Below are 14,273 nucleotides of genomic sequence, written 5' to 3'. Positions count from 1 at the left end.
ATGCGTCGAATAACGACTGCGTTGTTTGGGTACGTTCGTGCCTCTCTCTCACTGGCGGCGGTTTGGTGCCCGCAGTTCGGCCGGTGTGCGCCTCCGGCCAGACGCAGACGTACGGCGTGGCGCGCCAGGAGACGGCGCGCGTGTCCTGCGAGGTGGAGTCGAACCCCGGCGACGGGCTGAGCTTCAGCTGGCGCTTCAACAACTCGGCAGACTCGACCGACATCGCGGCGGCGCTGGTGGTGGTGGACCGCTCGCGCAGCGTCGCCCTCTACACGCCTCACACCGAGTTCGACTACGGCACCCTGCTCTGCTGGGCCAAGAACGACGTCGGCGAGCAGAAGGCGCCCTGCGTCTTCACCCTCTTCCCGGCCGGTGAGTAATCTCAATCACCTCAGGCATACGCGCCGAAGGATATGTATATATACAGTGGAGGAACGTACCATCTAAACCAGTGGTTCCCTACCTGTGAGCAGCTACCCCTTGAAAGGAAAATGAAATTTTCTGAGGGGGTAAAAACTAGACAATTCGATTCTATTTCAGACACAAAATTGAATTATTTTCAAAAGATCATTACTAGTATCACAGTTCTGTAAGTGTCTAACAATGAAGTCACATTAAGAAACATTCTGGAAGTTAGATTACTTTTTCACAAGTAGTAGCATTAATGCGATGGACGTCACAAGTTCCTCGTATAGTCCACTCAGTAAACACATATGCTGTGATTTGTCCCGTGCATATCTGATGGTTAAAGTGAAACATACGCGTAACAAATGCTAAATATCTCGAGAAAAATCTTCTCCAAATTGTAGATAATACCTGCAGTCATCCATAAATTGCTTCATTATTATCTTCGAAACAGGTAAACGAATTAACTGATAGCGCGACACAGCTGTTACTATATAAGGAAGACTATTGCGCTATACCCTGTACTGTTATTATTGTTACTGTTAGTGGCTGTGGTCAGCATTAACAGACTGAAGATCCAATTTCTGTCACTTCGAAAGTAAAGAGAGCAGCAATCAAGTGATTTACCAACAATAAGTATGGTGCACAGACTTTAAACTGGTTGATTTTTAATGTGGTTACAGTGCGGAGGTCAAGCGAGTGTTGCCGGCCGCGGTGGTCTCGCGGTTCTAGGCGCGCAGTCCGGAGCCGTGCGATTGCTACGGTCGCAGGTTCGAATCCTGCCTCGGGCATGGATGTGTGTGATGTCCTTAGGTTAGTTAGGTTTAAGTAGTTCTAAGTTCTAGGGGACTAATGACCACAGCAGTTGAGTCCCATAGTGCTCAGAGCCATTTTTTTCAAGCGAGTGCCACAATGGAAAGGATTAATGCAGGGGAAATATGTTTTGTAACAGGTGTCTACCCTAAGTGTGGATAGTTAGGTTTCTTATCTGAGAAGTAGTTGTGAGTAGCACTTGCCGTGCTCCATGAATTCCTTCGTTATTCGTTCTAAAACTCACACACCCAAACTAAATATCAGTCATCTTTCATCATTTTAAAAATAAATACGTTCCAAGAAAGGTCTTTCATTCTACAGTTTATTTAGGTGCTAAAGGTGGCGACATTGTGGTCGAGAGGGGGGCAACAGACGGTGGGGGCGTGGGTAGTAGCTAATGTCTAATTGCACTCAGGGATTATGGCCTGAAAAAGGATAGAAACCTTTGTCCCGAACCATTGTATACAAAGTTCTTCATAACCGTAAATACCTGACTACGCTGTGATCTTCAGATCTGCAAGCTTACAAACACTACAGAAATATTTACTCTGTTGTGTCTGTATTTGTGAATAAAGAATTTCACATAAGTTCTTTTTGACGTGCCCACTGTGAACAGGTTATGAAATCATGCGGTGCCATAAATCACACTTTTGTTTCCGTATCATCTTAATGGACTCTGAATTTGAAATAGAACAAAATTACCTTTACATAGGTTATTATAGTAAATATACATAGGTTATTGCAGTAAATATACAAATTCCGATATATGAGTAAATTAACATTATCCCATAATAAAAAGAGAGAAGAACATTAAAAATATAACTTTCTCTTATGGCAAGACGGAGTCGTACAAGTGTGGCACATCAAGAAGCGCCACATTTGTGTGGGTTGGCTGCCGGCAACATGCACTCGGATGCCACTAAGGCAAACAGAGTAATACTGAAGAGTACCACCAGATGCCAGCAATCTCATGAATAATAATAGTAATAAATGTTTCTTAGGTATTTTATAAGCCTACATGTCACACAACACGAGAGTGTGAAATGTGAAACATGTAAAATGGAAAACAGTAAATTTTAAGTTTTATAAAAGGGAAAATACACGAGGTGAAAATATTTCATAAATTTTTAAGATCCAAAAAAATTATTTCCATGAAGTAATTCTTCATGATTACCCGGCGATCTGTTCACATCTTGCATATTTGGGAATCCAGTCGGATATTCGCGTCGTTCTCCCGCGGTATTTCAACAGCGTGCCTCGCTGTCTTCTTCAGGCACCTGAATAAGACAGCAAGGCACGCTGTTGAAATATCGCGCGAGAACGACGCGAATATCCGGTATTTCCATGAAGTCAGTTAATATTTAACATCTGCTACAAGTTAAAAGAAAGACATAAGTGAGACACAATGTAGATAACAGAATCTTTAAATTTTTTTATTTGTGGTGATCAATAGCCTCCAGCCTCCAGATACTTAATATTCGTAAACATGGTCCGTAGTAGGCTCTAACGCGATGTTCATTTAATCGTGTCAGTAGCTAATTTCGACTAAGCGTCATTGCCAAGCACATTTGCAACATCTGTATATCATATCATTTTCAAATCACTCTTAACTGCAAGTAAAAAGTTGCTGTATTCCGTCATTTTACCAAATGACGGCCACAACAGTGACACTTTTTAAAATAGTATTGTGAACTTTGCACTATGTACAACATGTTGTACACTTCACTTACTCTGCTTCAATAACAAACCGTCCTCGAAATTATGACTCGTTGCGTACACCATTCAGCATCCACGACCGGTATTTTATAACTTTCTTACATATTACGAGGGTCTCTAAACAAAAAAAAAATGCACACTATTTTAGCAAAAATACAGTTTTTATTCTGCAAGTGTGAAATTTTTACACTGCGTATAATTCCTGTGCTGTGAAAACGAGACAGTGGGAAACATCCACAAGAGTTTGAAAAAGATGTATGGAGATGCTGCTGTCGATCGCAGTACAGTCAGTCGGTGGGCAAGCAAGTAACGTGATGAAAGCGGGCACAGCAATATTGAGGATTGTCCTCGCAGCGGCAGGCCTCGTACTGCACACACCCCAGACAATGTGCAGAGAGTTAACGAGTTGGTGACTGCTGACAGATGCATCACAGTGAATGAATTGTCACGCTACATTGGTATAGGAGAAGGATTTGTTTGCAGAATACTGAAAGTGCTGCCAAAAAAAAAGGTTGTGCCACGTGGGTTCCCAGGATGTTGACAGTGGCTCACAAAGAAACAAGAAAAACGGTATGCAGCGAAGTTTTAGAACAGTGCGAGAATGGTGGAGATGAATTTCTTGGAATAATTGTGACAGGTGATGAAACATTGCTCCATCATTTTTCGCCAGAGACGAAGAGGCAATCAATGGAGTGGCATCATGCAAATTCACCCAACGAAAAAAAAATTCAAAACCATGAATTCTGCTGGAAAAGTTATGGCTACGGTGTTTTTCGATTCCGAAGTTCTGTTGCTTGTGGACATCATGACAAGTGGAACCACCATAATTTCTGATGCATATGTGACGACACTGAAGAAATTTCAAACTCAACTGAGTCGTGTTCGACCACATCGTCAAAAGCAGGATTTTTCTTGCTGTTGCATGACAATGTAAGGCCACATGTAAGGCCACATGTCAGTCAAAACCCCATGGAAGCGATCAGAAAACTCGGATGGACAACACTGAAACACTCACCTTACAGTGCTGACCTGGCTCCATGTGACTATCATCTCTTTGGGAAACTGAAAGACTCTCTTCGTGGAACAAGGTTTGAAGATGATGACTCCCTTGTGCATGCTGCTAAACAGTGGCTCCAACAGGTTGGTCCAGAATCTTACCGCGCGCGCATACAGGCGCTTGTTCCAAGATGGCGTAACGCAGTTGAGAGGGGTGGAAATTACGTGGAGAAATGAAAATATTGTTTATAAAGGATGTACCTACACACTGTAAAACTTTCAAACATGTAGAATAAAAGATGGAATTAAAAAAAAATAGTGTGCATTTCTTTTGCAGTGACCCTCATAGAATTAAGACAATAAGACTGTGTTTGTAAAAACAAAATACCCATAATTTCCACTTTATCTTTCACGTTTAATGTTTGTCTATGGGAGTGTCCACGTTTGCATGTGTAGTACGTTCTAAGAGTAGCTAAAAATAAAATTTCAAAATGAAATTAACACTACAGCACTACAGCACACACAGAAACACAAAACAATAACACTCATGACATGAATAACAGAAAAAAATGGTATACTCTCACATACAAACACAAAACAACACACAAGATAGCAAATATATTAAAGAAACAGGGATTACAAGTAGCTTACAGAACAAGAAACACACTCCAATCACATTTACAAACAACAGAAAAACCAGACAAATACCAAGGAGCAGGTATATACCAGCTAGAGTGCCAAGAATGTAAAGCAGTATATCTGGGGATGACAAGCAGGAACTTTAAAACTAGGTATAAAGAACATAAAAGAAGTTGGGAAATATGGGAACAGTCATTCTACCTTTGCCGAACACCTGATAAAACATGGACATGAACCATCCAACATGGAATGTGACATGACAGTTATCAGAGTGAATAATCACAACAAAAACCTCCTGACATTGCAAGAAAACTTCCACACACAAAGAGCCATTGCAATGGAAAAGAAGGTACTCAATGACCAAATCCATATAAACAATAACTCGCTGATCATGCTAGCCACCAAAACAATAACAAACTGAAGTGCAACTAGGATAAATAATTAATGAATATCCTTCCCCTCTTCTCTCTCTCTCTCCCTCCTACCCCCCCCCCCCCCCCCCCCCCATACACACACACATACTCACAGACACATTAACCAGGAGATTAAAAAAAATAAAAAATAAAGGATTGCACACACACACAGACACCCAACAAATGAACACCACAAAACACAACAGAAACAAAAGACAAACACATAATAACAGTTGGCAACACTACACACTGCAAACACACATATGTTGATCGCCAAATGGCAGTGAAAGTGAAATGTGATGTTACAAATGGCTAAACAACACTTGATTCGGCTAACTGGAGCATGAAGACCAGCAAATACATCTCCAGAAACACAGATATGTGTTAGCAGTGCTGGAAATCGTAAGTAAAACGAAAGATACATCATTTTATGGAACTTGTGCTACAAAAGTTGCTTCTAACCTAAAAAATCCGACAAAATGTAATATATCAACAGATTGTATCTAGCAGATAATACGCTTATTGTATATATAAAAAGAAACATGTATTTCAGGCCACTGATGATGTTTCCCAAATAAATGAAGCGAAACGCGTATGGCAACAAACAAACTGCCTTCATTTAGTTGCATAGACGGCACATACCTCCACGAAATTAAAAGAATTTAACAATTCAGCCATCTGTAATATATGCTTTTTTTTGTTTGTCATTAGATACATTTATGGCCTTCGTTTTAAAAGACCACTACAATTTTTGTCTATTATTCTAAAATGTTGATGCTGTAGGGTTTGAGCCAATCCTACTGGGACCAGGATAAAGGGGGGAGGGGGGAGGGGTAAGAAGAAGCATAGCTGCTCCCTCTCCCTCTTTTAAAAACATGATCTTCACGAACTGAGCTCGCAACACCTTGATCCAGATACATTCCTGGAAATTGAAATAAGAACACCGTGAATTCATTGTCCCAGGAAGGGGAAACTTTATTGACACATTCCTGGGGTCTGATACATCACATGATCACACTGACAGAACCACAGGCACATAGACACAGGCAACAGAGCATGCACAATGTCGGCACTAGTACAGTGTATATCCACCTTTCGCAGCAATGCAGGCTGCTATTCTCCCATGGAGACGATCGTAGAGATGCTGGATGTAGTCCTGTGGAACGGCTTGCCATGCCATTTCCACCTGGCGCCTCAGTTGGACCAGCGTTCGTGCTGGACGTGCAGACCGCGTGAGACGACGCTTCATCCAGTCCCAAACATGCTCAATGGGGGACAGATCCGGAGATCTTGCTGGCCAGGGTAGTTGACTTACACCTTCTAGAGCACGTTGGGTGGCACGGGATACATGCGTACGTGCATTGTCCTGTTGGAACAGCAAGTTCCCTTGCCGGTCTAGGAATGGTAGAACGATGGGTTCGATGACGGTTTGGATGTACCGTGCACTATTCAGAGTCCCCTCGACGATCACCAGAGGTGTACGGCCAGTGTAGGAGATCGCTCCCTACCCCATGATGCCGGGTGTTGGCCCTGTGTGCCTCTGTCGTATGCAGTCCTGATTGTGGCCCTCACCTGCACAGCGCCAAACACGCATACGACCATCATTGGCACCAAGGCAGAAACGACTCTCATCGCTGAAGACGACACGTCTCCATTAGTCCCTCCATTCACGCCTGTCGCGACACCACTGGAGGCGGGCTGCACGATGTTGGGGCGTGAGCGGAAGACGGCCTAACGGTGTGTGGGACCGTAGCCCAGCTTCATGGAGACGGTTGCGAATGGTCCTCGCCGATACCCCAGGAGCAACAGTGTCCCTAATTTGCTGGGAAGTGGCGGTGCGGTCCCCTACGGCACTGCGTAGGATCCTACGGTCTTGGCGTGCATCCGTGCGTCGCTGCGGTCCGGTCCCAGGTCGACGGGCACGTGCAACTTCCGCCAACCACTGGCGACAACATCGATGTACTGTGGAGACCTCACGCCCCACGTGTTGAGCAATTCGGCGGTACGTCCACCCGGCCTCCCGCATGCCCACTATACGCCCTCGCCCAAAGTCCGTCAACTGCATATACGGTTCACGTCCACGCTGCCGCGGCATGCTACCAGTGTTAAAGACTGCGATGGAGCTCCGTATGCCACAGGACTACACTGGCTGACACTGACGGCGGCGGTGCACAAATGCTGCGCAGCTAGCGCCATTCGACGGCCAACACCGCGGTTCCCGGTGTGTCCGCTGTGCCGTTCGTGTGATCATTGCTTGTACAGCCCTCTCGCAGTGTCCGGAGCAAGTATGGTGGGTCTGACACACCGGTGTCAATGTGTTCTTTTTTCCATTTCCAGGAGTGTAGTTTCCACAGATCCGTAGCAAGCTAGTGCCTATGAATGTACTGCATCTGCCCCTTCTCACAGTTCCGCATGTCATCACTGAGAAAACACTGACGGTCTTACCTTCCGGTGGTTACAGGTCGCCCCGACCCGCCGCACAACTGCAGCATCGTGAACCAGACGGCGGACTCGCTGCACGTCGAGTGCTCGGAGGGCTTCGACGGCGGGCTGCCGCAGGAGTTCGTGATGGAGGTGTACGACGCGGCGTCGCAGGCGCTCGTCGGCAACGTGAGCTCGCGCGCGCCCGCCTTCACCGTCAGCGGCCTGCAGCCGGGGCTGGGCTTCGACGTAGCGCTGCTCGCCGCCAACAGCAAGGGCCGCAGCCGCGCCGTCACCCTGCACGCCTACACGCTGCAGCCCGCAGAGCGGCGAGCAGGTACTCCAGTCCCCGTGCTCTCCCCAGCAGGCTTATTGCTGACTGACTTCCCACTCACACAATAAATTTTCATTATCAAATCCGTGTTTACACATTAGTCACCGTTGAACAAACGTATCATCCCTGGTCACATCTTTGGGTTCATGCTTTGGCTACTGCGTACACAAGAGCTGGTATTCTGTGTCTGGAAGAAGGTTACTCAGTGTCGAGATGCTGGGTCAAGCTTTTCGTAATCCTTCTATATGGGTGTCCTCCGGCTTACTAGAGTGGTTAAGAACCTGTGACTATCCTTTAATCGCAGTGTTCTCCGTCACACTTCGCAAGAAGCTTCTGAAAATTTCTGGCAGAAAGCATCTCGTTCCAGAGAAGTCCTACTAGCAGGGTTTATCCAAAGGAAATGTCAGCATTTTGCTGGAGAGTCTTATTTTCTGAAAGATCAAGATGTTAATACCATTTTTAATCTGGTGAAATCTCTAGTTGGTGAGCAGCTCCATGGGACGCAGGAAGGAAAGATTCGTCCTCCTTACAGTGCAGAAGCGGTGTTTTGAGTGGTGTGTCTATCAGGTTGGGAGTGAGTAATGCTCAGCGATCATACAGTTATTCTGCCTGCGATGAAAGCTGAGAAAGATTTTGCAAGGGCGTTCCAGAGCACAGCAGTGGAATTCTGTTTCGTCATTTGCAGGTTCTCCAGGTAACTTTGGTGTGCGTGTGTGTACTCAGTAGAAAGAGGTCGCAGCAGAACTTTGGGTACATAGACAGCTGAAGTTGTTGTTCAATGAAAGATGCGACCTTGTTGAGAACCGGTAGAAGATAATAAATTACACTTTTCCAGTGGAAAATTGAATTGGGATGTTTTTGTTTGTCTCCGTCTTCTGTTCGTTTTCAGACCGTTATCCTGTTTTGTTTCCGCTGCTGAATATCGGCGTAAAATGATTGAAAGCAATTGGACATGCTGTGGTGACTGTTTTCAGTTCTCGTTATTCAATCTAGGGTTCGGATCTGAGAGCCTTTTGACAGTTCTGGGATAACTTCAGGACAAATTTAATCCTGTCTCGCGACTGAAAGCGAGACCGATGACTCTTATTTACACTGATTCAAAAGCATAGTGATGCTGACGATTAGTCCGTGTCGCTCAGTAAGCGTTTCTGAGTAAACCTGCGTAACATTACGTCGCCAGTTCGTCTCGAGCACCTGCCGGCAGTTAGAGTGTGAAGATTCTGGACGAGAATGGGACACAGCATGAGCCACGAAAACTCCCAGGACGAGACTGAAGGTGCGTTACAAGCCGTTGTCCAATTCCTAATGCTGTCATTAGGGCATTAAATACAACGAACTTATATGCCCTGTTGGCACCTGTGTTATTGTCAGACAGCCGTCTTCGAAAATTTCGAATAGTAACGGAGCACAATAAGGAAGTGAGAGTCAGTTGAGTAATTAATATCGATAATGAGTTTCTAAAATTCTGTTACGCGTGACTTTCAGAGACTTCATAGAGATTATCATTGCTGTTTCCTACTATTTGTTATGACTAATATGATATGCTCAAAAATTGATATTCACTCATTTCACTATTAGTGTGAACGTTTGTCATGGTAAAGGACGCATTGTAGAAGTCCGTTCTGTTGAGCGTCTCTTATTTATAAATGTTGACTGAATGCAACTTGAGAACATCAATTTTGTCCGATATATGTAGGAGATCTACAACCTTAAAATGCATGTTCGTGTCCCCTAAGTCATGTGCACTTCCAATAAGCAAAGAAAATTTTTTAGTATCCTTACATTTTTATAACCTCTACTGGATAAAGTGCTTATGTATCTGAACTGATATTTGTGCGTTTTCACATAATTCATATAGTTTGGTGTCTCAGGTTTTCTTCACGCTGATAACACACTAAACTAGCCTGCTATTAAGAAATGTTTCAGATTTTCATAAGTATTATTTGTCCAATATCGTGACGCGTACTGTTTCTGTCATTTCAACCATATTATCACCACCTGAATCTATAAATCGAGCATTTACCTGGTAGTACATCCTTTAATTTCCGCAAAAAGTAATATTGATTTCAGTTACAAGCGAATATCACATTAAAGGCTGGCTGACAAAACGCGAGATTTAATTGGGAAGTACCAGTTAAAAACAGAATGTAATTTTTAAAGTAACATACATCCGAATGTTTAAGGTTTCAGTTTGTTTTCTTGAAATTTATAACTGCAGTACAGGACGATTAGACGCACAGGCTAAATGTTTTGGAATAAATAATGTAATTTCTTAAGCAATTAATGTATTTTCTCATAGCTGAATTATAGTAAGCTTAATTAGTTCTTAGTTTTCATTATTCTCCTACAGATTCTCATAATGACCGATCAGTCGATTTTCCTGTCAACGGAGTGCCGTTTTATTATGTGTAGTAACAGTTAAAATTCTGATTGTTGAACAATGTTGTTTTTAATAGAATTACAGCTCATTGTCTTACTCTAATTATGTAATTTATAGTCCATCATAGAAGCTAAATACAGGGTGTTTCAAAAATGACCAGTATATTTGAAACGGCAATAAAAAATAAACGAGCAGCGATAGAAATACACCGTTTGTTGCAATATGCTTGGGACAACAGTACATTTTCAGGCGGACATACTTAAGAAATTACAGTAGTTACAATTTTCAACAACAGATGGCGCTGCAAGTGATGTGAAAGATATAGAAGACAACGCAGTCTGTGGGTGCGCCATTCTGTACGTCGTCTTTCTGCTGTAAGCGTGTGCTGTTCACAACGTGCAAGTGTGCTGTGGACAACATGGTTTATTCCTTAGAACAGAGGATTTTTCTGGTGTTGGAATTCCACCTTCTAGAACACAGTGTTGTTGCAACAAGACGAAGTTTTCAACGGATGTTTAATGTAACCAAAGGACCGAAAAGCGATACAATAAAGGATCTGTTTGAAAAATTTCAACGGACTGGGAATGTGACGGATGAACATGCTGGAAACGTAAGCCGACCGCGTACGGCAACCACAGAGGGCAACGCGCAGCTAGTGCAGCAGATGATCCAACAGCGGCCTCGGGTTTCCGTTCGCCGTGTTGCAGCTGCGGTCTAAATGACGCCAACGTCCACGTATCGTCTCATGCGCCAGAGTTTACACCTCTATCCATACAAAATTCAAACGCGGCAACCCCTCAGCGCCGCTACCATTGCTGCACGAGAGACATTCGCTAACGATATAGTGCACAGGATTGATGACGGCGATATGCATGTGGGCAGCATTTGGTTTACTGACGGAGCTTATTTTTTTTTACCTGGACGGCTTCGTCAATAAACAGAACTGGCGCATATGGGGAACCGGAAAGCCCCATGTTGCAGTCCCATCGTCCCTGCATCCTCAAAAAGTACTGGTCTGGGCCGCCATTTCTTCCAAAGGAATCATTGGCCCATTTTTCAGATCCGAAACGATTACTACATCACGCTGTCTGGACATTCTTCGTGAATTTGTGGCGGTACAAACTGCCTTAGACGACACTGCGAACACCTCGTGGATTATGCAAGATGGTGCCCGGCCACATCGCACGGCCGACGTCTTTAATTTCCTGAATGAATATTTCGATGATCGTGTAATTGCTTTGGACTATCCGAAACATACAGGAGGCGGCGTGGATTGGCCTCCTTATTCGCCAGACATGAACCCCTGTGACTTCTTTCTGTGGGGACACTTGAAAGACGAGGTGTACCGCCAGAATCCAGAAACAATTGAACAGCTGAAACAGTACATCTCATCTGCATGTGAAGCCATTCCGCCAGACACGTTGTCAAAGGTTTCGGGTAATTTCATTCAGAGACTACGCCATATTATTGCTACGCATGGTGGATATGTGGAAAATATCGTACTATAGAGTTTCCCAGACTGCAGCGCCATCTGTTGTTGACAATTGTAACTACTGTAATTTCGAAAGTTTGTCTGCCTGAAAATGTACTGTTGTCCCAAGCATATTGCAACAGACGGTGTATTTCTATCACTGCTCGTTTAGTTTGTATTGCCGTTTCAAATATACCGGTCATTTTTGAAACACCCAGTATGTAAGTAAGTATAGCGTCCAAATTCATGGAAGTTTCTTTTAGCTACATTCTATGGCTAAACTTCGTCTAGAATAGTATATATTCTAGTCAGTATTATTTTTATAAACGGAATAAGTAATATAATTAAGAACTTGGTTTTTAAATATAATTAATATTATAAATAACAGATTAAATTTACCTTGACGTTTAATCATTCGTATTTGTACATATCTGGCAGTAATCAATTAATTGGTGGAAATTCACAGATTGCCGATTGATAAAACATATTTCAAGTAAATCTAGTTTGCATAAGACCCTGTGAGTCGTTAGGAGCTCTAGTTCAACAAATGGCTCGTCCATAAATTATAGTGACTGATGTGATCCGCACCTTTTCACGTGGTTTACTCCCGCAGCGGCAACGACGCACGTTCTGGAGATCACACCCATCCTCGGCATCTTGATTGGCGTCGTTTCGGCGTTGGTGCTGGTCGCAGTCGTCATAGTGATCGTGATGCGGGTTCGCGGACGCAGCGGCGCGGAAGGCGAGAAGTCGCAGAGCGTGGCGAGTGGCGGCGACAACGGCGACGACGACGACGAGGATTTCGGACTGAAGAGCCGCAACGGCGAGATTAAAGCCGTGAAAGCGACCAGCGGCTCTGCGGCCGCGCGCGACGGAGGCGTCGGGAACGGCGACGGCGGCGTCGCCAACGGAGGCGGCACGCAGAAGGACGCCGAGGGCAGCGCCGATGGCAAGGACGAGAGGGACCCCGACATCATTCCACAGAGCAGCGGTAAGGACGGCCCTCACAGCTAGTGCGTTACCTGTAAGACGGGTATGTCCGAAAACACGCAGATGCGAAGCGTTGCGCCACGAACACCTTGATCGAACTCTTTCAAAGTTTGTTGATTGAATTTTCAATTTTATTCGAGGTTATTTTCAGTATTTTCTAAACAGAGAAGCGCCATTCCTATAGGTGTACTTGATTTCATTGTGTGTATCTGACGTTTCTAGCATTTGTAGACTTAGAGAAAGCTTTTGACAATGTTGACTGGAATACTCTTTTTCAAATTCTAAAGGTAGCAGGGGTAAAATACAGGGAGCGAAAGGCTATTTACAATTTGTACAGAAACCAGATGGCAGTCATAAGAGTCGAGAGGCAGGAAAGGGAAGCAGTGGTTGGGAAAGGAGTGAGACAGGGTTGTAGCCTCTCGTCGATGTTATTCAATCTGTATATTGAGCAAGCAGTAAAGGAAACAAAAGAAAAATTTGGAGGAAGTATTAAAATTCATGGAGAAGAAGTAAAAACTTTGAGGTTCGCCGATGACATTGTAATTCTGTCAGAGACGGCAAAGGATTTGGAAGAGCAGTTGAACGGAATGGACAGTGTCTTGAAAGGAGGATATAAGATGAACATCAACAAAAGCAAAACGAGGATAATGGAATGTAGTCAAATTAAATCGGGTGATGCTGAGGGAATTAGATTAGGAAATGAGACACTTAAAGTAGTAAAGGAGTTTTGCTATTTAGGAAGTAAAGTAACTGATGATGGTCGAAGTAGAGAGGATATAAAATGTAGACTGGCAATGGCAAGGAAAGCGTTTCTGAAGAAGAGAATTTGTTAACATCGAATATAGATGTAAGTGTCAGGAAGTCATTTCTGAAAATATTTGTTTGGAGTGTAGCCATGTATGGAAGTGAAACATGGACGATAACTAGTTTGGACAAGAAGAGAATAGAAGCTTTCGAAATGTGGTGCTACAGAAGAATACTGAAGATAAGGTGGATAGATCACGTAACTAATGAGGAGGTATTGAATAGGATTGGGGAGAAGAGAAGTTTGTGGCACAACTCGACTAGAAGAAGGGATCGGTTGTTAGGACATGTTTTGAGGCATCAAGGGATCACAAATTTAGCATTGGAGGGCAGTGTGGAGGGTAAAAATCGTAGAGGGAGACCGAGAGATGAGTACACTAAGTAGATTCAGAAGGATGTAGGTTGTAGTAGGTACTGGGAGATGAAGCAGCTTGCACAGGATAGAGTAGCATGGAGAGCTGCATCAAACCAGTCTCAGGACTGAAGACAACAACAACAACAACATCTGACGTTAAAAGTATTCCATTATGTGGAAGGCTATGTCACAAGAAACCGTCCTGACAGGGTAAGCTAAATTAAAGGTTACTGCCAATTGTGAAATGTACGATCCTGGGAGGGGGAAACCAATAAAAGCTACTACTTTGCATAAAATGTGTCCTGAGAAGGTCACCCAAAAAATTTCTTTATTCTGTGTTAGTTTTGGCATCCTGCGAGGAGGAGCCCAATAAAAATGTTACTGTTATAAGAAAAGACTATAATTGCGGCATGAGCCATTACTGAATATGTTCACTTTGAAGCATCGTAATAAACAAAACTGTTTCTTTAATTTATTCAATCTTTTTAGTTCGATAAATGGCTTCGTAGCCCAGTGGCTCCTGAGAAATTAGAAAT

The 14,273-nt window shown here is 43.7% G+C and overlaps 1 protein-coding gene across 3 annotated transcripts in view; it reads left to right on the top strand.

Moving 5' to 3' along the window:
* The window catches only part of LOC126266744 (nephrin-like), a 644,568-nt gene that overhangs the window by 605,110 nt on the left and 25,185 nt on the right, over positions 1-14,273 (top strand). For all 3 annotated transcript variants that reach the window (XR_007548914.1, XM_049971245.1, XM_049971246.1), the window contains exons 10-12: positions 76-372; positions 7,444-7,740; positions 12,202-12,579. Coding sequence is in view for 2 of the 3 variants with exons in the window: in XM_049971245.1 (XP_049827202.1) it covers positions 76-372; positions 7,444-7,740; positions 12,202-12,579 (972 nt within the window). In the remaining variant the exon portion in view is untranslated. The remainder of the gene's footprint in view (positions 1-75; positions 373-7,443; positions 7,741-12,201; positions 12,580-14,273) is intronic.

The sequence above is a fragment of the Schistocerca gregaria genome, chromosome 4, assembly GCF_023897955.1.
Source record: "Schistocerca gregaria isolate iqSchGreg1 chromosome 4, iqSchGreg1.2, whole genome shotgun sequence".
NCBI classification, from domain to species: domain Eukaryota; kingdom Metazoa; phylum Arthropoda; class Insecta; order Orthoptera; family Acrididae; genus Schistocerca; species Schistocerca gregaria.
The sequence above is the reverse complement of the archived record's forward strand: the minus strand, read 5'-3'. Positions and strand labels throughout refer to the sequence as shown.